At 30.3% G+C, this 24,226-nt stretch overlaps 1 protein-coding gene across 2 annotated transcripts in view; it reads right to left on the bottom strand.

Annotated features, from left to right (window-relative positions):
* Positions 1-8,261: 8,261 nt before the first annotated feature.
* The window catches only part of LOC148303337 (uncharacterized), a 37,387-nt gene continuing 21,422 nt past the window's right edge, over positions 8,262-24,226 (bottom strand). The window contains exons 2-4 of one of the 2 annotated variants that reach the window (XM_088270131.1): positions 11,354-11,551; positions 10,927-11,203; positions 8,554-10,569 (exon numbers count right to left, since the gene is read on the bottom strand). In XM_088270131.1, the coding sequence (XP_088126257.1) occupies positions 8,898-10,569; positions 10,927-11,203; positions 11,354-11,525 (2,121 nt within the window). In that variant the 5' untranslated portion in view covers positions 11,526-11,551 and the 3' untranslated portion in view covers positions 8,554-8,897. Of the gene's footprint in view, positions 11,204-11,353; positions 11,552-24,226 lie in introns of both variants that reach the window. The other variant, XM_088270130.1, reaches the window with a different exon arrangement.

The raw sequence follows: 24,226 nt of genomic DNA, 5'->3' as shown, positions 1-24,226 counted from the left end.
TGATTCTCCATGTTAATGCAGTACCTACCCTGTAAAGGTATGTCACGAGGTATTATTTTATTGAGGTTATGGTTTTATCTTTCAAACAATGTCTTTGTATTTTCTAATGTAGAAATCATAGTTCACGGTACATAAAACAAACTAAATTTAACTTTCATAAATATACCTAAGTTTATAAATGTTTTCATGGAAATATGTAATAACATTTTTTGTAGAAAAGATAATTTCAGTTTTATTTACTTAATTTAAACAGACAAGATAACAAATGAAATAACCTATTTTTAAATTTTAAAAATTTAATAAATGTACTTTAAAATACTTTTTAGCGAAATATTCTGCTACAGATAGTGAATTTGTTATTTTAATGAAGTATTTGAGTTATGGTAATAATCGGAAATGAGACATATACAAATATACATATTTCTCCTTCCTCCTCCTTATTCTTATATATCCAAAGAGCACAACAAGTAGGTACCACATAGGTGTTCGATAATGTTGTTAAATGTTTACCAAGTAAAAGTTATATTCAAAATTATTATGTAGCAGACTCAAAGGCCCCAAATATTACGCAACCAAAAATATGTAATTATTACGAAACGATTATTATAAAATACCACATTACTTTTAATTGTGTAAAATTTTCCTTTGTTTACTGTATTGACAATAATAATATTTTTATAATAAATATTTCTTTCATTTGATAAATTAATTGCATATGCGATAAGTTGGCCGTCTTGTACCCGATAAGATAGAAAATTTCTGGGAAATGGGAAAAGGCCTTGGATTACCGGTAGTTTTTACCTCAGCAGTTTAAATACGCGGGAAGTCGCATTGGGGCAAATAGCAGCCCTAAGTAGCACATTTCAAATAATAATAAAAAAAATACAAACTTGGATGATTTATTTAGTGCCATTTTCGTAAAACACTGCCTCAAGGGGATCTTTTTGGAATGTATAGTTTCTTAATATAATAATGAATCAAATATGTAGATATTTAAGTAATAATTGGTAACCATATCGATGACCAGAGAAATTTTACTGAAATACTCGTATGTCATTGATAATATCGATATGCTTGTAATTTTATAGTCAATTGAAGAAAAGCGAGCAAGACGAGGCGGACAGGTTCTAACAAAATGGATAGACTTGTATTGTTATCAATGACTAAGAAACATGAATTTTGGATAGTGTGCTGTCATTTACCTTCTTATTCCTATACCTTCTTTAGTACATGTATCTTTAACAAATAAATGATGAAAAAAATTGAAATACATACCATATATCGCTCACTACTTTCAACAACGTCATACATCAAAAACCGTCAATTTTCAAAAAACCGCCCAGAAAATGTACTATATCCCAGCAAAAGCGGCATATTTTTAACTTAATATTCACCCGCAACAGGGCAGAAAGTGTTGTTTTTACATTTTGAAGAAAAGGTATTTGTTTAATTATTTTTTAAATATACTAAGTCTTTTTCAAATGGAGAAAACACATTCAGGTTTTACCTAAAAAGATCTGTTGCACAGTAAAAAGTTCAATAAGTGGTTTGATATATATTTTTAATGCGTTTTATTATATTTTTAAACATCAAAAACAATCTCCTGAAAAGTTAAGTTTTTTAAATATATGAAGTTTAAATATATGACGTTGTTGAAAGGAGTGAGCGATATATGACAACTGATATAACGAATCTGGATAACTGGGTTCTTATGGGCGCAGTATAAAAAGTACATACAAATACATATTTAAGTTATTATTTAAAATGCAAATTACAATATGCTTTTTCAAAACATAAACGATTTTGAAAAAATATTGTCGAATATCTATCTGATGGCGAGTTTTTTTTATTTTTCAGATTTTATTTAACTTCAATTATTAAACTTGATTGATAATAATACATATGGATGATTTATATAGCGCCATTTTCGTAAAATACTACCTCAAGGGCGCTTCACTGTGAATGAATTGGAGAAGAGATAAAGGTGGAAATGATTTAGCAAACAAATGTATTGGCATTATGGCATTTTGGCATTTTTTTAAATGTAGCACTATTCACGTCTTTATTACTGTCCACGTGCTTGCCAGATAGATACTTGTACTTGCGTCTTACCAAGAACTTCGTACAATTTCTCCGCAAATCGTAAAAAGGTACGCAATGCTCCTAATCGCTTTTTATAGTGGAAACATATCGGATTTCTCTTTTGCTGATCATTGCCACTATTCCTGTCGCAAGTAATGTGATACATCGCAGCATAATGAATGTAGGTAAATCCGACAGGAAATGCGGATGCGGCAATATATTTCCCATAAACCATTATACTATATTATGAACTTTTCCTATTGAACTTTTAGGCACAAGTTTTTAATTGCAAATACTGTAAGCCAATTTCAAATACAAAACAGAAACCAGAATATAAAAGAAAGTTTAATTTAATATTTAAATTTGAACAAATATAAGAGTATTTTAAAAAATAAGATATGTAAATATTAAAAGTGATTTAAACATGACTAATAATGAAGTTATTACCACATGTATAATCATAAGAAAATAATGTCATGATCTGTCTCCATAGTGTAGTGGTCTCTATAGTGTAGTGGTAGTTGGTTTGGCTACCGTACTGGAGATTCCGTGTTCGATTCCCAGAGGGGTCAGAATAAGTAAAAGTGATTTTTCACTGTGATATTTATTTAAAATCACCCTGGAACCCGAAACGCAGGACTGATCACCTTCCCTAGCGTAATTAACGATGCAACTGCAGTATAATATGAAAAATATTCGACTTAACCGTGCGGCAAGAACTTTGAAAGTAGATAAATTAGTACTGCTCGGTGTTGCTACGCCATTAAAATACCATGTAGTTTTTTTTTTCAATTTTAAATTTTCTTGATGAGATATGCGTAATGTTTATATGTAAAAGCGTCCACAAATACAATACTTATTTGCAGGGGCACGTAAGTAATGTAAGTAGGGACTTAGATTTTTAATTATAATCGTCAATTTTATTTTAAAAGAAAGTCAGTGCTTAATTTCAATGTAGGTAGTCATGTCTGTATATTTTCGCCATTTTTTATGGTACTTCCTTTTCGTATTACGAACATTTTTTCAATTAATATCACGTTAAGAAATATGTAGGTCAATAAATTATCAATTAGAAATTAATGTTGATGACTGATAACATTTTTATCTGAGTTGTTATCAATTTAGGAGCAGAAATGTCAGTATCAATAAAAATTTACAATGCAACATATCGCTCACTCCTTTCAAGAACGTCATCAATCAAAAAACTTGATTTTTCAGGAGAACGTTTTTAAAGTTTAAAAATATAATACAATATATTTAAAATAAATATCAAGCCACTTATTAAACACTTTTTACTGTGCAACAGATTTTTTTTGGTAAAACCTGAAGGGTTTTTCTCCATTTGAAAAATATTTAGTATATTTATAAAAATAATTAAACAATACCTTTTCTTCAAAATGCAAAAACAACACTTTCTGCCCTGTAGCGGGTAAATATTAAGTTAAAAATATGCCTCTTTTGCTGGGATAAAGTATATTTTCTGGGCATTCCGAAAACGTGCACAACTGAAAATTGACGATTTTTGATTTATGACGTTCTTGAAAGGTGAACGATATGAATAATGGAGTAAATCTTTGAAATATATCAATAAATGTATAAAATAGCCCGGCATACATACATTTGCATGCAGGGTAGTTTCTTAATTAGCCGCCTTAGACGAGAATCAAATGCCGCCCTTACCGTTTCACTACCATCATACTCTCCACCATTGTAATAAGTTTAATAGCACTTTTATTAGCACTCTTTGAATAGTGTTGCTTCAATAGTGAACATGCCTTTTTCCCTATTATATTTTGTATTCTCCACAGATGTTTAGTTAATAATGGGATTAAACAAGGTGAGATGTCAATCAAGATTATAGTTCATGTAGCGGCTCTATAGTTTCATATTAAGTAAGTATTGAGGTTAGTAAAGGATTTTTTTATTATTTATATTTATAAGTCAATGTAAAGATAATGTATTTTAGGTAATTTAACTCTATGCTTTCAAAAGGCTTTTAAAAAATCATGTGGATTTTTTTCCTTTTATATTTTTTTCTGATTTGCTAAAAAATCTTCACATTGATCGCCTTCGCCTCAGCCTGCTGCGTTGTCTTACCTAATTATCAATATGAATGCAATTATACATATATTTTATATTTTAATTGCATTAAATTACCTATTAAAAAAAACTTATTTTACTTCTGGTATTTACAGAATTTTGCAGTCAATTGATAAAATAAAATAAGAATCTTATTTATGATCTCTGATTATGTAAAAGTTAAAAAAGATTGTGCGAGAATGGGTATTGAGTATCCTAACCATTGCTCCAAATATCTTTTTCCATTACACACAATTTTTCCATTCCCTTTTCCATATAGAGATAATTTATATATCGCTCACTCCTTTCAACAACGTCATATTATATCAAAACATTTGATTTTTCAGGAGATCGTTTTTAAAGTTAAAAATATAATAAAATGTATCAAAAATAAATATCAAGCCAATTATTGAACTTTTTACTGTGCAACAGATCTTTTAAGGTAAAACCTGAATGTTTATTCTCCATTTGAAAAATATTTTGTATATTTAAAAAACAAAATTAAACAATATATTTTCTTCAAAATACAAAAACAACACTTTCTGCCCTGTAGCGGGTAAATATTAAGTTAAAAATATGCCGCTTTTGCTGGGATATAGTACATTTTCTGGGCATTCCGAAATCATACACAACTGAAAATTAATGGTTTTTGATTTATGGCGCTGTTGAAAGGAGTGAGCGATATGCTTTTTCATTTACGTCACCATATTAAATATATTTCACTCATATATCCAAGAATCTGGTGCGAATATGTTCTGGATCTAGACTTCGCATAGTATAATTAAAGATCATTCGTTTTTTTTTTAAATTATTATTTTTGTTTCAGACTGATTTTTACCTGCAAGTATTATATCAAGTAAAGTACATACTTATTTTTTGCAGCTTATTTAATTCGTAGAAGTCGCACATTATACTTAATTAATATAAAGAATGGGTGTATTATGTGTAAGCGATACAAATGGAAGAATTAAGTTTAACGCTGGTTTGTGACATGGTTCCCATAAAATAAGACCTGTGTAGCATTATGGTAAGTTTAGTAAGTCAGCATGCGCTCAGTGGACGCCAAATGTATGGGTATAATGTTTGGTCCCATCATTGTTTTTAGATCGATGCCGAATCGACCTATTTTGTGAATTCACATTTCACGTAAATAAAAACACATAGAATTTTCGAGATGTCGATTTTAGCTAATTCATGCACAGAAAATTGTGGTTTTAACTTGTTTCGTTTTTAAAAATGATTTTGTATTCATTTCTGTATCAAATTGTAAAATATATTTTAAGTAAGTACTGCACTTGTTTGATAATTATTACGAATTCTTAATGTGGGTACATTATGAGTTCTATATACAAGAATATATTATTTGTCCATTGTATAAGGTATCTTATCTTCATAGAAATGATTCAAAATTACTATATGTACACATATCGCTCACTCCTTTCAACAACGTCACATATAAAAAAATCAGTAACTTTCAGTTGTGTATGTTTTCGAAATGCCCAGAAAATGTGCTATATCACAGCAAAAGCGGCATATTTTTAACTTAATATTTACCCGCTACAGGGCAAAAAGTGTTGTTTTTCATTTTGAAGAAAAGGTATTGTTTAATTATTTTTTTAAATATTCTAAATATTTTTCAAATAGGGAAAAAACATTCAGGTTTTACCTAAAAAGATCTGTTGCACAGTAAAAAGTTCAATAAGTGGCTTGATATTTATTTTTAAAACATATCATTATATTTTAAAACGATATCCTGATAATCAGGTTTTATGTGTGAATGAAAACGTTTGTTTTTTACCTGTTGAGTTATATTTATTTTAACGACTAGTTTCAATTTATATCCAGACCTGAAGATAGAAGCATCTGTAGCTTCCGAAACTCGTCGTTAAAATAAGTATAACTCAAGTGATAAAAAATAAGTGTTTTAATTTATAATATCATCATGTCTTACCACAAAGTGAATGTCCAAACAACAAATAAAACACATAAAAATGGATGGATGTTATAGTTGAGCATTTAACTAGTAAAACGTATGGAAATCATTTAGTGCACGACTATGATACTCGCTTCACTAACAATGAAGGGTTGAAAATCCCAATAATTAACAATTAGTATGGAAGTAGAATACTTCAGTAAATGGGCTCTTTTATTATTTTTTTTATAAGTGAAGGTAAGAGGAGAAACCAAATGGAGGAACAAAGGGAAAATAAAGGAATTGGTTGACGATGAAGAGTTCATATATTAAGAATTATAAAATCGTTTTTTGTTAACAAATTAGATCAAAAGTTCATTCAAACACAAAATGTATAACAAAAGAGTTCAACAGACAAGCCATATCTGGCTCGATAAGTCTCACCAAAACAATTGATTCATTGACTGCAATTAATCACAACAGTAAAAATAAAATATTTATTCATAATATTTAATTTCGTTAGAAAATATTTGTGATGCGTAGTGTGCCTACTTTGGAATTAAATTAGTATATAGAGAGTAAACGCCTGCGGGTTATGCAAAAAATTGTATCACGGTGTTCAGAATACACCTTTGTGTCTTACTCTCAGATTTTTTCGTTATATATTTTTTACCACATTATCAGTTGACAATCTTATTTAAGACCGATAAATAATCCCCAATAATATTCGCAACTATGGAGGTCTCCATCCGTTATAAATAATATGTTTTGTATTTTACCCATAAGAGGCCTAAGCTAGCATTATAAGATAAGCCAATATTTAAGTTGCACTAATATACGGTAATGGCTGTATCGGTGGGTGGTATTTGCATAATTGAGTGAGCTATACAATGTTGTTATTGTGATTTAACTTTCGATATAGTTAATGGGGATTTCAGAAATAATTTCACATGAGTAATCTCTTCTACGACTTTTGTTAGCAAAAATATTTATTAAAAAAAAAATCTGTGAATTTTTTTTGTGACCATACTTATTTTTTTGTAATAATTACTCTAGTTTTTAAATTTATTTTGATATTAATAAAAAATCTAATGATTTTTATAAGGTTGTAAATATTTCTTCTTCTTCTTGAAACCCTCATGCGCACCTGATGGTGCATAGGGCACTGCATCATATAAAACGCAGTGTTATTAATATTAGCTAAGTTAAGACATGAAGGAAGGGTGATAAGCCCTCCGCTTCGGATACCAGTCCAGGGTAGTATTGAATAAATACTGGAGTGAAAAAATCGCTTGTCAATCATGGGTAGAATGGTGAATGTTACATGTTTATGATTTGATCATTTAAACAAGCCTCTGGCAGATCGTAAGACCTGTGAATACCCAGATATCTATATCCTTCTTCATCTATGTTGAGGTTATTAATATCAATTCCATAATACTAGGAAACTCTTATCCTCAGTAATCTGTTCATACATAATATGTCTTCTTCGTGGGTTGTATTATGATTGGTTAGCTTCTTTCATGGTCAGTCTCCACCCATTCCTATCCTCCGCTAGTCTCTTCAACTCGGCGTATCCGCTACAACGCATTTAGAATTTAATACATAATGTGTATAACATTAAAATCTGAATTTATTTATCATGTATGATTCAATATTTATTATTTATTAAATTTAATGTCTCTAAACAAAAAAAAAGTTTATTTTTATTTTTAATAGTATAATAAGGTTCTCTTTCTACAAATTTTATGATATTTTGAGACCAAACACATTTTTATGTAATTAGATCATTTTGAGATGGTTTTTATGTGATTTCCTCAGGTTCGCGGTTAGGAAAAATACAAAAAAAAATGAATGTTTAATATTTATTTGGAAAAATACAAATAATCTATTTAATCTAAACAATCATTTCAATAAATAATAGTTCTTATAAATATAATTTAATTACATAAATATGTTTTAATATTATTTGGGCACCACGTACATACACTTCACAACCGTACGTACAATAAATTATGTTATAATTCACCACACAAAATGTACTATATTAATCTATATCTAGAAGATGTTTGAAAATTCTTAGAATATGAGATATGACAAGGATGGCAAACCTTTTTGAGCCTGAGTGCAATTTTTTTTAATATATTAATATGTCGCGCGCAATAAAAATAAATAAAATAAACTTAAATTTTTTATGTAAACAAAGTATTTAAATTCGAAAAAATAATTATGTACTTATTAAAGGCAAAATAAAAGAAATAAATAGTAAAATGTAGAACCCTTAAAAGTTTTTTATTCTTGAGATTTTGGTTGTCGGTTACTAGATGCCAATTTTTATTTATTTATATCGGGTTCATAGCTGGTTGTTTTTAACAGAATGTAAGCAGTAGTACATTTGCCTGTAAGTCTATTTTTTATATAATGATTGACGAAACTATGGAAGAACGAAGAAAATACACGTGGCTATTTAAATGTTTTAATTTTTTTTTACTATTTCTAAAACTTTTTTGATTTTTTTGTAGTCACTTATTTTTTTCTCTTCATTCGCGTGTCATGCAAAATTTACATCGTTGTGAAAACAAAATCTGTTTCGCCATCCCTGTATTATGACAATAAGACTCACGTTGGGAGATGTACATGCGAAGTTGTGTAAAAATGCACCCTAAAGAATTAAAGCACGATTTCCAATACCAGTACCAGTTAGAAAAGTAATTTGACTCCCCCTACACCATGCGGTCCGGAACAAAATTTAAAGTTTCTTAAATCACAATAAAATTAATTCAACCTATTTATAAAATTCATAATTTATATCACAATGTTATTTCTACACTTGTTCTTCAGCTTCATCTTCGTCTTCGTCGTCATCGTCTTCTAATATGTCTAAATCATATTCTGAATTATCATTCGTTATGGCCGAAGCTACAATGGCACCCACGCCAGAACCTTCGCTTTGTTTTTTAAGATAATCATAGACGTACGTTTCAACCGTATCCTCTACCACTGGAATAAATTCTTCGAGCTGTCTTTTTTCTCTGATTTTAGCCAGCTTCTTTAATTTCTGTATTTCTGCCATTTCATTTTCTTCTGATTCAACGATTCCTTTGTGATATTTTTCACTCGATGTTAAAGTCTTGTCACCGCTCACTTCATATTGGATGCCGATTTCAGCTTCTTGGAAGTCGACCTCACCATATCCGACGTTTACAATATCCTTCAAGGTTCTGGAATTCTTAGCTCGCGAGTGTGGCTCATCTTTACTTTCTATTGCGTATGTATCCTTATGGCTATGTAAATGTTTTACGGGATATTTATCAAGCTGCGGTATTTCATTATTTTCTGGCATCGAAAAATCGCGAAGTATTTCTTTATTACTTGGGCCATAAGTTTTAACTTTGGAATGACCCTGAATAATAAGGTACATCGGTCCTCTTAAGGGCTCAGCGGGCTGTTTATAGTGTTTGAAGAGTGGATCTGTTGTTAGTGACGCAACTGATGTGGTAGTAGGTGTAGGTATTGTTGATGTTGCCGGGGTATAAGACAAACTCGAAGAAATTAATGAGCTTTCGGTCGTAGTTTCTTTCTGTAATAGAGATTGCAAGAATCCAGCCGGCTTTCTGGTTGTTTTAATTTTATCGGAATGTCGTGACGGTGGTGGCGGTTGCATCGTCTGCATGCTATTCATAGTATGCATAGATTGAATAATAATATCATCAGTTATTGGCCCAGGTTGCCTGTTAAATACTTGACCGTTATTTATTATATTTGAATTTTGTACACCAGCATTCTGAGTGTATATGGAGTTGATTTGATTGTTAAGGTAGTTCGGGGATAGAACTGGTCTCTGAACAATTGGTTTTGAAGACGATGTTATGATATTAAACAAATTTTGGAAGTTTTCCGTAGTTTGAGAAACTTGGGTAGGAATGAAAGGTTTGATGGTACTGATTTCTTTTTGTATGTGAGCATTTGGCTTTCCAATATTGACATATGTGTTTCCGATAGTGTCATCTGATACTTGACCTTTGTGCATGGGTTGGTTACCGACTGCCATTTGCGTAGCTGCAGGTTGAGAACCAGACACGCGCAGAACGTGAATAGTCGGACTTCTAGTAGCAGGCAACACATGGGGACCCTGTCCTAGCATAAAGTCGGTAGTAGGACCAACTCGCAGCGGTACTTGTGATATTGAACTTTGACTCGATGGCTTAAACGACGAGTGATGTTCGAAAACAATTCTACCTGTCTCGGTTGGGAATACAATTGGTGAAACGTAAGGTCTCTGGTTTTCGGAAACTTGTGAAAACCGAACCGGTTTTTGGATAAACTGTACGTTAGACGTATTGTTTTTCGCGAATACGACAGGACTTTCATTAGATTCTGATTCGTGGAAATTGATTTGATTGGTAGGGTTTTCGGTTGGAGTCCTCCAAGTTACGTACTGGCTTCCGGCTTCGTATTGATTAGCCCCATTTTGCCATTGATTGTTTTCAGCATCGCTGGAAGAATGGTATATAAGATTAGCTTCTTGCACAGAAACTGAAGGGCGGGGAGCGACGGTGGTCGCGGTCGGCTGGTAGACCGGCCTCGGGGTGGTAGGCTGGATAAGCGGTGAAGGCGTTGGTGGATTAGGTTTGAAGTTTGGCAGTTCCATGTGAGGTGGGGGGATCGGAGGGGGCACAAGCACCGTATACGGCATGCGCTGTTCGTCCAATTTAAAATGAATGTCGTCAAATCTGTTTTTGTAGAATTGTGAATGAAAAGAGTGAGGTGAGGGAGGACGTTGGCCGGGATTAGGTCTCGAGAAAGAATTATGGTACTTTGGCCCATCTATGAATTTAAGAAATGATTCGTACGAATCTCTCCTGTTTTCCGCCGACGAAGCGCCAGTACTCGATTTCTTCGAAGAGACTCCCAGTACAAGTATTTCCGATTTCTTTCCTTCGTGTTGAGGAGGACCATCCTGTTTTCTCGTAGGAGGCTCTATCCAATAGTGTACTCTTTCCAATACTGGCGGAACATAGTCGTAGGTCGGATCGTTCTGTAAAGGGTCTCCTCTACCGAGAGGCTTCCATTGCTCGTAGTCCATCCTGGGTGCGAAAAGTCCACGTGAATTTTTTCCTCCGATTTCATCTGCAATGAAGAAAAAAAAAATAAGGCTGATTATATTATTTATTAAGTTTTGTGTTTTTAGCACCCGTGTGTATGCATGTGAGTACTGTGTTCATGTCTTCCTTCGATTTAGGCATGTCCTAAAATATTCACCAAATTGTATGTACTCACAAGTATGGTTGCGAGGGTTTTCCACTGGTTTCACGGGATTCCTTTCCTTTTCTACGGCGGGTAAACTGGCTCCGAGGGCGGTACCGCAGCAACACAAGATAATGAATAAGCTGCATCCGGCATCCATTTTGAGTCTCTTCGGTTTACGCTTCGAAGATTTTCCTTTCTTCATTGCTTTCCTCTTCTTCTTTTATGTGTCTGTAACAAATAATACTTCTATTAGTCTATTAGAATAAATGAAGTTATCAATTTCAATTATATTGTTGTCATCCCGTTTTATACACGCATGTATTTCAAATCATTTCTATTGGTATTCATTGTTTATTGTATAAGAACCTTGCAACAAAAAGATTTTCCTAGATACTCACCCTTGGAATATTATCTTCCATTTGAATAATTTTATTCTAGTAAATAACCTCGATTTTTATACATTTCTCAATGGAATACAATAGATATCAAAATATGTAAGACATCAAAAGAAATAACAAAAAGTTAAAATGTTTTTTTTTTACAATAAGTATACGAGTGTACTATATAAGTTATAAATTAAAAGTAGAAGCTACTTGGATCTGTTTTAAAATAATAATAAAAAAAATCATAATTTTTTTAAATCGAAACAAATTGAAATAATTGATATCTATCACATAGTCTTAATTGGTTATTATTTTGACGTGAACGACAGTAAGAAAAATGCTAGTCATTTTTGGTAAACGAAGTTCGTCAGCTTCTACACATCAGGTGCCCTATGCCCTTTGTTAATGCTTTTACAAGTGTAATACAATCAAAATTATGGCGTGTCTTTAGATCTTTGCCGCTTCTCAAAGGAACAATCGCCAGTCGCGAGGGTTATGTTCGGAAACTCAAGTTGAATGTACAATTCACAGATACGATCACGACTTCGTGACTCAGCGGAGAGAGTTAGTAGTGTCTTACCCCCTTCATGGCGGATGATTTCGAGGACACTTAACCCTTTGTTGTGATAAAGAAGAAGAGGAAAAAAGGTGAGCTCTCAAATTGATTGAACACTTTCATTAATTGATTCGGCAGTCACTTTGTGGCCAAATGTATCCATTTTTTATTAAAGTTTTACTTAGTTAAATACCACTTTTTCTTTAAATCTACTGTGACATGTGTTTCGATGCATTCCGCATAATTATTGTTAAAAAATGATGCGGAATGCCTCGAAACACGTGTCACAGTAGATTTTAAGAAATAGTGGTATTTACTAAGTCAAACATTAATTAAAAATTAATGGACCGTATTTAAAAGAGCACTTAAGATATCAACGACAAAAATATCCATGCAAACAATTGTTTAAAAGATTTAATAAAAGTATTCATATAGTTTTATGAAAAAATGCATTCGGTGGATTTTCAATCACTGTATTTCATCCTCCATATATTTTAAATTTTCACTTTATGTTGTAAAACTCAGGATTTAAGTGTCAAAAACCCGGAATATACGCAACCGGATTCGTTGTGTTTAAAGATATTTTAAACGATAAGTAGTGATTAAAAAAAACTCGTTAAATTCCAAATATATATTCAAAACATTGCAGTTCACCAGCTTTTGCTATCTTAAGACAATTGTAATGAATGTTTTCTTTTTCTCATAACGCTTATTTGCACCCTGTAGTGCATAGGGCATTACGTCGTGTAGAAACCGTGCTATCTTTATCGTTAAATGCACGAAGGAAATGTGATTAACCTTGCGCTTCAGGTAATACAAAATGAATTTTAGAAAGGAAAAAATACTTCTATGTATTTATTTTGACTCTCCTGGAATCAAGCCCGGGACCTCCAGAACAGTAGCCAAACGCGGTGTACGGAGGTTGATAAAAAACGTTTATAGTAGTGTATTATTACACATCTTGAATTTAAAATATTACTCAACTATTTGTGTTATTCCAATATTTACTACATATCGCTCACTCCTTTCAAGAACGTCATAAATCAAAAAACTTGATTTTTCAGGAAAACGTTTTTAAAGTTTAAAAATATGATACAATGTATCAAAAATAAATATCAAGCCATTTATTGAGAGCTTTTTATTGTGCAACAGATCTTTTTAAGTAAAATCTGATGGTTTTTTCTCCATTTGAAAAATATTTAGTAAATTTAAAAAAAAAAAATTAAAAAATACCTTTTCTTCAAAATACAAAAACAACACTTTCTGCCCTGTAGCGGGTAAATATTAAGTCAAAAATATGCCTCTTTTGCTGGGATATAGTACATTTTCTGGACATTCCGAAAACATATACAACTGAAAATTGACGATTTTTGATTTATGACGTTCTTGAAAGGAGTGAGCGATATGAAAAAAATAAGAGTAATGCTTGTAAATTTTTAATCGGATTATATATTGCCTGTCTATTAAATGATCGATTTGAAATAAAAACAGATTTTTACAGCACATCAATCATGAACAAAATATTGGTTGATATGTCAGATAACGCAACACAAACGTTGACATTAAATTGTCATTTACTTGAGTAATTTGTCAGTTAAAAAGAAAAGTTAATAAAGATATGAACATATAATTTTTATCAAAGTTTAAAGTAAGTACTCATCGGAGAATAATATGCATTTATTTACATGCACCTAAATTATCTACATAGTAAACACTGACCTTCATAATGCCGTTTTTATTTAACATAATAAATTATTTGTTCAAAGTATGGCGATATAAAGATAAGTTAATTTTGTTTTAATCAATTAAAATTATACGGATCATATCCTAGTCGTACAGGAGAAAGTGACCAACTAACAAAACGTACAACTTTATTATTTATGTTTCAGTTTTGTTAACCTTAATCCCATGTCCCAAAATGAGAAATAGAAATTCCTCATCGGAAATATTATATATATATATATATATATATATATATATATATATATATATATATATATATATATATATATATATATATATATATATATATATATATATATATATATATATATATATATATATATATATATATATATATATATATATATATATATATATATATATCTATATATATATATATATATATAATATATATATATATATATATATATATATATATATATATATATATATATATATATATATATATATATATATATATATATATATATATATGTATATATATATATATATATATATATTATATATATATATATATACATATCTGTATATATATATATATATATATATATATATATATATATATATATATATATATATATATATATATATATATATATATATATGACTTATGTATGTAAAATATTTTGAAAAATAAAGTAAGTATATATAATTAAATTAAAATGTTCAGGTGGGCCATTTAAGTCACTTTTGCTTGGCAAGAAAATATTATACTTCCAAATTTAAAAGAAATAAAATTTAAAAGAAATAAAAGAAAAGAAATAGAAATTCCTCATCGGAAATATTATATATATATATATATATATATATATATATATATATATATATATATATATATATATATATATATATATATATATATATATATATATATATATATATATATATATATATATATATATATATATATATATATATATATATCTATATATATATATATATATATAATATATATATATTATATATATATATATATATATATATATATATATATATATATATATATATATATATATATATATATATATATATGTATATATATATATATATATATATTTATATATATATATATATACATATCTGTATATATATATATATATATATATATATATATATATATATATATATATATATATATATATATATATATATATATATGACTTATGTATGTAAAATATTTTGAAAAATAAAGTAAGTATATATAATTAAATTAAAATGTTCAGGTGGGCCATTTAAGTCACTTTTGCTTGGCAAGAAAATATTATACTTCCAAATTTAAAATCGCTTTGGGATTTTTTCAGGACAATATTAAGCAATATCAAATAGTCAATAATCAAGTTTTTTTTTTAATTGCACTTGGTTACTTTTTCCTGTATGACAACGATATATTGATGTTGAAATATATTTATGAAATAATCATGTATCAATTATTAGTTAAGTTAATTATAAAACAATTGTTAATTTTATTTTATTTTGTTCGCCTCCGCAGTGTAGAAGTAAGCACGTTTGGCCACTGTGTTGATGGTCAAGGGTTCGATTCCCAGAGGAGGTGAAAATAAATATGATTATCATTCTCATAATCATCCAGGAGTGGTACAAAAAGAGCAGGACTGATAACCTTGCCTTTGAGGTAGTATTTTACGAAAATGGCGCTATATAAATTATCCAAATTTATTAATATTATTGACCTTGCCTTCGTGCAATTAATGATCAAGATAAACCTGCGTCAATACGTGCAGTGTCCCATGCACTTTTGAGTGCGGATAAAAGTTGAAAGAATATTTTTATTTTTTTGCCTTATTTTGATTAAATATTATTATTACAATTATTATTATTATTATTAGATTTTATTTAAGTTCGACGATGGGGTATATCCATATAAGATCGCTTTAAAAGCCCACTTTCCTACACTGAATCGATTAGAAATTCCTCATTTTAATGTGTTTTTTGTGTGAAATTAGTCTTGAAGGTAAACGATTAGTTTTATGCTGTTATATTTAGCCATATCATACTGATCGGAAAATTTTCCCGTATTTTCACATTTCAATTAATAACTAAATAAAACATTTAATAAAGGTTTTTTTAAGGTGAGATTGTGTTTGTATTTAAACAGTTTAATTTGATTATTTTACTGTGAATAGCTTGTTAATTTTAATACCACATTCAAACATAGATTGCTTTATGTTTGTTTGTTTTGTTCTGATTTTTTTTAAATACAAATGAGATTGTATTAAAAGATAAACATTCGTATTTATATTTAGTACACAAATATTATATCTTTCATTTTTTATATAAAATATAGGAATCAAATTTTGGTCGACTTGGCTCAAACCTAAACATAGATTTAAAAAAAATATATTGAGAGATTAATATTTGAATTCATAATTTTTCATCAAACCCTTATCCGCCCCCAATGGTGCATAGGGCACTGCATCATATAAACGCAATGTTATCTTGATCGTTAACACATGAAGGAAAGGTGATCAGCCTTCCGCTTCAGGTACCAGTCCAGGGTAATATTGAGTAAATATTAGAGAGAAAAAATCACTTAGGTATATTTATTTGATCCCCCTGTGGGAATCGAGCCCGGGACCTCCAGCATGCTGACCATTACAGTATTGAGGCATTCATATTTAGTACACAAATAATTAATTTCTTCCATTTTTTTATATTTAAAATAGGAATCAAGTTGTGGTAGTTGGATCAAACCGAAAAATTCTGACTCATCCGCGACACTAACTCGTCTACCGTTGTTGTTCTGAACACTTGTAATCCGCGATGTCATGGATTTTTTCTTTCGCTTGTGATTTCAATAAAATGTTATGAAATAATCTGCATATTTTAGGTATTGAACACATTAATATAAAGCAGAGGTGTTCCACCGTAGGTTATTCAATATCATTGAACCGACGCGACGCCGACGCCTACAACATCCCACGACGCGTCGGCCCTGTTATCGCCGCCATTTCAATCATCATTTGTTATTGCGAATAAAAAAAAACAAAGAAAAGATATCAACTGGCACGCTAATGTGAATATAATGTTCGATTATACAATAAATAAGTCTAACGTTGAATAGGTGAGCACAAGATAAAAATATTCTCTTTGTACCTTGTGGACTGGAGCCATAAAGATTAACGATGTGATTAATTAGTATTGTTTGAGATGCCGTGTTTTTGATCATTGAGATGTGATAAAGCAATCAAATGAACAACTAATATTATCCCATGCAATAAAATTTATAGCGCAGACCATGCCATAACGCCCTAGGCCCAGATTTGCCATACATTATCAACATAGATATACATATATTATATTATACACTTTGCTTGCAAACATATTATTTCACAATATGCGATTGCATATTTTATGACATTGTTTCATTTTACATATTAATTCGTTTTTATTATACATATTTATTAAATCGTATCTTATCTTTGCCAATTATGAAGCCCTTTTCACTGGCGTTGCGATAACAATTAAAAAATATTTTTTATGTACATTAAGTGTATGTATTTTAATTTTATCAAAGTAAATGTAAAATTAAAATAAAACTATTTTAAATGTATCAATAAAACTTATATCCAAACACTACGCTTCCAAGTATGTTGTTGTTATTTTTGTGTCACATATTTCATTGCGAATTTGAAAAAAATATACTCTATTTGTTTTTTTCAGTATAATCTCACATTCGTAGTTTAAGGTAATTTATCTAATTTTCATTTTCAATTAAAATATTTTTATGTTGCATTAAAAAAAGTACGTTACAAAGTTGAACGTATGTAGTGGTTGGGTATGTATGTATACGTTTACATACAATAACAATAAAATTATTCAGGTATGCTGATAATCGAGGCGCCTGTGTCTGGCAGATCAGAATTCAGCATAAATAAAACTGTCGGTGGTCAAAAAAATGTATATACATATTATGAAGTTATGAAGTTTTTTTGTTGTTGTTGCGGTGACTTAAAATATTTGAACTTCATTCGGTTTCAATAAAAAAAGCTGTCGGTGCCAAATACTTGGCAAGTCTGGTTGTCACATTTTTATCGAATTTACAGGTCTTTTTATAAAATTCAAATGAGCATATTTTAAAGTCGCATGGTATTAACATAGTGTAAGATTTATTACTTAAGGTTTTTTAATACGATAGCAAAAATATATATATAGAGTTATAAAAGTGAACTTGTGAATGTATTAGTGAATATTCATTTACTATGTATGCACGCTACCAATAAAATAAAAGGAAGACAAAGGAAATCAATAACTAGAAATATATCGATAATCAAATTCAAAAGTTTGTAGACATCCTAGTCTTAAAAAACTTGAATATATTTTAATATAAACAATTATGTGTTTAATATGTATATTTTGAAAGGTGAATTTAGTTTTTTTATTTATATTTTTCGATGAAATTGAAAATCTGTAACCTAGGATATATTATCTGAACGATGAAAACGCTCATTTGGTTCTTTTGAACTGGGAGATCGATATATCATCACGTATATAGTAAACACATTGAAATTACAAATAATAGGTACACGGTGATACATTAAAAATAAATAATCATTGAAAAACAAGTTTGCTGTTTCAAATGATTGAAAAACAAGTCAAAACAAGGTGATTTAACGGAAGACCGAGGAAAACTTGGCATAATTAAGTATTTCAAATACTTGAAAGTGGTCAGGTCAGGAGTCGGAATCATTGGCAGGTATGTATGAGGAGATGCATGGATGTGAATGAGGCGAATTCTGTTTTAAAAGACAGAATGGTGTAGCATTCTATTCCCTCTGCCTACCTCGGCGTGGAAGCGTCGTGTTGTGTTAGTTAGTAACGACTTAAGAAATTCGCTCACAAAATCTGGATTATCTCCAATTAAAAAAAAAATAATAAAAAAATAAATATGACTCAAGAAATGTTTCCCATATTGGTTTAATAGTTGCTGTAAGTTACGTGTAATACTTTCCCCTTATTGAAAGTTTTTTTGTACATATATATTTTAATATTGATCCATCATAATGTTTGTAATTTAAAAATAAAAACATCATTCTAGTTCTAATAAATACATTTAACAAATTTATAAGCCATTATTCGTTTATACAATCGTCCATTAATTTTATAACGGGAATTATTGATCGGACGGAATGCTATTGAGTGAGTATTTTATCCTTATTAACTTCTCTTGTCTTTAATATGAAAATGAGGTTAGGTTGTTAGTAAATAGTACCTAAGCATATGCAAGGGGGGTTATTAACTATATATATTTCAGAGTTCTTTCGGTGATCATTAGTGTCAGAACTATCATGATGTATTGAAGTCTATATATCACGGCTGCATCATGATATCACCAACCACTTGACCAGGTCCGAAGTAGATTATCAAAAACAAAAACAAAAATGGAAAAGGTGTTTTGGTTAATTAATTGATTAACTGATAAAATCTTTTTCACTTTTCAATAAAGTTTTTACTTATTCGTTCTGTCTATTTATAATATATGTAACTTACGACATACCTAATAGCATAACCTAATAACCAAATTTTGATAAAAAAACGGGTATAGAAATTTTACATTTAAATAGAACTGGTCTTTGTTTAGATAATCTGGAAAAATTAGAAATAAGTAAAGCGATCAACGAAGACTTACCCATAATGAATAACCAACTAAATTTAACTTCGAGTCCACTTTTGAAAATATTCACATTGTGATTCATTTGTCGTCTTTCTCTCTTTCAAATATTTTATTTATATACAAATGTCAAATCGTAATAATTTGATTTTAATTTTAATGATCTAATGATCTAATGATTTTCCGAAATCGGTAGTCACAAATAAGTGTTTAAAAAGTGGTATTACACAAAGTAAACGGGGGATGGTAAGGTGAGTGTATTACAATAATAATTTATTAAGTTACTTACTTGTCCAAAAAAAAATTAACTTATTTAAATTAATAATCAATAATTTAAAAGAAATTTTTTTACTAAATTGAAACGTACTACTCATCGATCATCCCTCATTTTCCGCAGACGTTAATTTGCCAGTATTATAAAGTTGTAGACTGTAGTATATCGGACGTCCTGACGCCCCGCCCGCAGCCGACCCTGCGTGCGGGTCATTATCTTCTTTGTTCAGCGCGTCAAAGAGACGAAAGTAGTTTTGTGTCGATAGTGATAACCTAGTTTTTATTCCGAGCATGTGACAGGGCAGAGCCGTTAGTCGGCTGTACTCGGATACTCGGCGACTCGTACCCACGGGCCAACAGTCGTGACGGGGAACACTATTGACCGGCGTTTTGGTTATGCAAAAATTTTACGACCGGCTCGCTTCTGCTATCGGCAGGCTCCATCTATTGAAACTTTTATGACACAATCGATAAATGAATATAAATCGATGCCGGTGATTTATATTGTGTGATTCATTATAATAATCCGTTGTGATATAAAAAACGTCTACAGGTTTTTTTTTCTACTTTACATGTTAGCGTAATGCCTCTAAATCTACAAAACAATGGGAGTGGATATGTAATGTAATTTATATTTCATTGTTGTTTACGTTTTTTTTTTATATAACAAAAATTAATAAAAGCTATCCTCGTATTCTATAATAATGTTTACTAAATCTATGTTTTTTTTAAAAATAATCATTTGAATTGATTTTTTATGCATCTTTTTTTATATACATATTCACATACCTAAGGGTGGAAAGCAATATTTATATATTTTTTTGCAGGTCTCAAAATAGTCCTTCATGAACATGAAGGAAACGAAAAGCTGCAATAATTTCCACCCTATAATCTACGGCAGCTACTCTTTAATAACAAGTATATCAAACATAAATATACGAGTATTATAAAAATGTACTGATCGAAAGATTCCGCGCTTTGAAACACAGATTCTATAGTTTCGAATCAATTACTCATCAACAATAAGATGTACTTTTCATGTAAATACACGATTATTTTCATGTAAATGAATTCGGTCCATATTTAATGTTATGGTACTGATGTCATCGGGCAGCGGAGTAAGTCACAGTATGAATAGAGCCTCTTTATATATTGCTCGCGGGTTAGCGGCAATTACTCTTGAACCATAATATGTACGTTAAATGTAAACATACAATTACTACTCACTGTACTTAGGTCAATTCTGATGCTTTATATCCGCTCCTATTGTTTTTTTAAGTAATAAAATGTTCAATGAAAGGAATAAATATTAAATTCAATGTAGAATGTTTCTTTATTACATAGTTAAATCAATAATAATAATAACGTTTAGGCCACCCTTATAGAGTATCCTTTAGGGAATGATAAATAGAGTGTTATCTGTCGTACAAAAAAATATTACCCAAACAAATATGTGATGAAATATGCAAAAATGTACACATGTCGCTCACTCCTTTCAACAACGTCATATATATAAAAAAAGTTTTTTCAGGAGATCGTTTTTTCTAGATTATCTAAACAAAGGCAATTTTATTACCAAATCACATGAATGCTTTAAATATACAAAATACATCGTTTACTATTGATTTACAGATGTTTCCCGTGTTGTGAAACAATAAATAAACACACATATTTGTAAAGTACCTAATTTATCCGATAATTTTCTGGTAACAAGTATGAAAGATGCACGTCACACTTAAACATATTAAGATAAGTGTGTTGAATTGGCAGAGGGAGTCGTGCTTCGTGTGTTTACCTCCCTCTCATGCGGTACTCTCGGCAGGTGGAGGGAGGGGGAGGGATGTACATATAGCGCCCTGGTCCCGACCCACTGATGCCGGCCCGTGATAACCCGAGGGTGCGGCCTAGTGACGAATTCACAAACCTTCTTACGCTGAAGCACCTCGGTGTTTTTATGAATGTTTATATAAAGCGGTGGGCTGCAGGGAGCTCGGAGGGGCTCGCACGAGTCCCTTGTTAAATTTGACTTGGCCTGGCGAGCCCCTTGTTAAATTAAGAGAAATCAATATTCTCTGATTAAATCAGTGCATAAACGCAATTTCAGTGGTTGGTTTAAATGTATTATGAAACATAAAACTTTGTTGCCTTTTGAAATTTCTTGAGAAATATATTTATCAGGAATACGCAATAAAATATCCTGTTCGTTTTTTTTATTAGTTAAATTAAAGAATTTTCTACCATAAAAAAATAAGTCATCTTTATTTTGTCGTTTGATATGAATATTAAGCATTATTTACTGTTTTTAATTATTATCTATTTTGGATAGTAAAAACAAAATGTTACACCTTCCCTCTAAACCTGACTTTTAAGTGAAGTTGAAATTAATTTATGGAAGGTAACACCAACTTATTTTTAATCAAAATTGAATGGTAAGAATACAAAGTACACAAAGCTCCAAACTATAGAATGGTTTATAATCTGCGTATAGGGAAAAATTCATAAGCTGAATATTTGCAATACACGTGTAGATTCTTAAGTGCACTATCAATGTACGAGCGGTTTAAAACGTGGGAAAAAAATCCAGTTTGCGAATTCTTCATATTGCAGTCAGCGGTTACACATGACTGTTCTCAATGCGGCGAGCTTTGAGTACGCGACTGGACAGTAATAAGATGATGGCTTTTCGGGTACCCACCGAAAGCTGTACGGCCCGTTACGTATTGGCCACGCAACTCCAGCTAATTTCAGGGTTTTTGAGGTAAGTTGGACGGAAAATTTAAGGCAATAGTCAATTTATTTTGTATGTTAAAAGCATTGTTTACTTTGTAGTATGGTAATATAACATTCTCCATATCATTTATTATTCACTTTGTGTAAAACCATTATAAAAAAATATTACTTCATGATAACTGGTTTCGGAATAATCATTCCATCATCAGGTCTAATGCAGACTTTAGTGAAATTGTTACGGTCTAATATTTATATGAAAGTAAAATTATTATTTTTATTCTTTGAAAGATAGTTTAGATAGGTTAGTAAGTAGAAACCATTAAAAAACAGCTATTCTTCAACTATTAAAGGGTGAATTATACTTGAATGCAAAGAAAATTTCATCTCCGAAATACCAAAACGACTTAACAATTCCAAAATGTTTCCAACAACAATTTCAACAGAACTTAAAATATTTGGGTACCAAATACTTCAATAACTTTATTACAGATATTTATAAAAATAAGAAATTTAATTCTAAAAAATAAACTAAATGCCTGCATTACATACACAAAAAATCTAAGAAGTATCCCTCACAAGCATAAACAATAAACAATGAGTGTAAGTCTTTCTCCAAGCACAATGGCTTAGTCTCTTTTTTGGAAAGAACAGAATTTTATGATGGTCAAACATAGAAATCTCTATGAAATGAATTAAATTATTTTTTAAAATCTTGTAACTGGAGTACTTTTTAAAAAAAATGAGAATAGAGCTTCAACCTAAACAGCTACCTCGGATGAGTAATACATATGAACAATGGTGAATCTTTTATATCCAAATTGTGGAGGTCTTTGCCAAAACGTTACATTTTCATTATAAATGATTTTAAATAATCAAGAATTCTGGCTTGTGAAATTGATACGTTTCTGTGCAATTTACTGATTTCATATTGGTTTAACACAGGATTGGTCACGTGTTGTCGCAACTTTAATTAAGATTACGATAGAATACTGTACACAAAACAGGAATTAAAAGGATTTTTGTGCAATATTGGAAATGTAACTTAAATAAAAATAAATAATTGAAATAAATAAATAAACTTTTTGGTGAGGACCTCCACAATTAGAAGTATAGAAAATTATGATCGGTTTTAAGCACTCTAGAAGAAGGCACTTGTTCGTGTGCACACATTACAAATGCAACAGGTTGTGCAAGTCCATACATTGTCCGTTCTCAGTACTGCAATCTCGGTGGGCGCCGCATTATTGCGCCTCACGAAAAAGGTCGCCTTTTGACAGGGTCGACAACGCGCCAAAATTTCCGACTCGCCAAAATTTCCGACTCGCCACTGTCGAGAATAATGACAATATAATAATAAGCGTATAATTATATCATTATATTCCTTTATTCCTCTCGACATGGAAACAAAACGAGTTTGAATAGATCGAGAGAGAAATTGCTTATTTTTTCTGAGAATTTTTGGTATAAAATACCACTGCGAAAAGAAAATTTCCGCAGTGGTATTTTATACCTATAAATGTTTAAACGTATAAAAACACTTTATACAGAATAAAATTTCCTTAACATGAAATACATTGAGATTCTTTACGGCC

Source organism: Brachycentrus maculatus, unplaced genomic scaffold, assembly GCF_059751285.1.
Source record: "Brachycentrus maculatus isolate JH-2025_06_01 unplaced genomic scaffold, ASM5975128v1 h1tg000372l, whole genome shotgun sequence".
NCBI classification, from domain to species: domain Eukaryota; kingdom Metazoa; phylum Arthropoda; class Insecta; order Trichoptera; family Brachycentridae; genus Brachycentrus; species Brachycentrus maculatus.
Note: the sequence above shows the minus strand (reverse complement) of the source record. Positions and strands in the feature narration are given on the sequence as shown.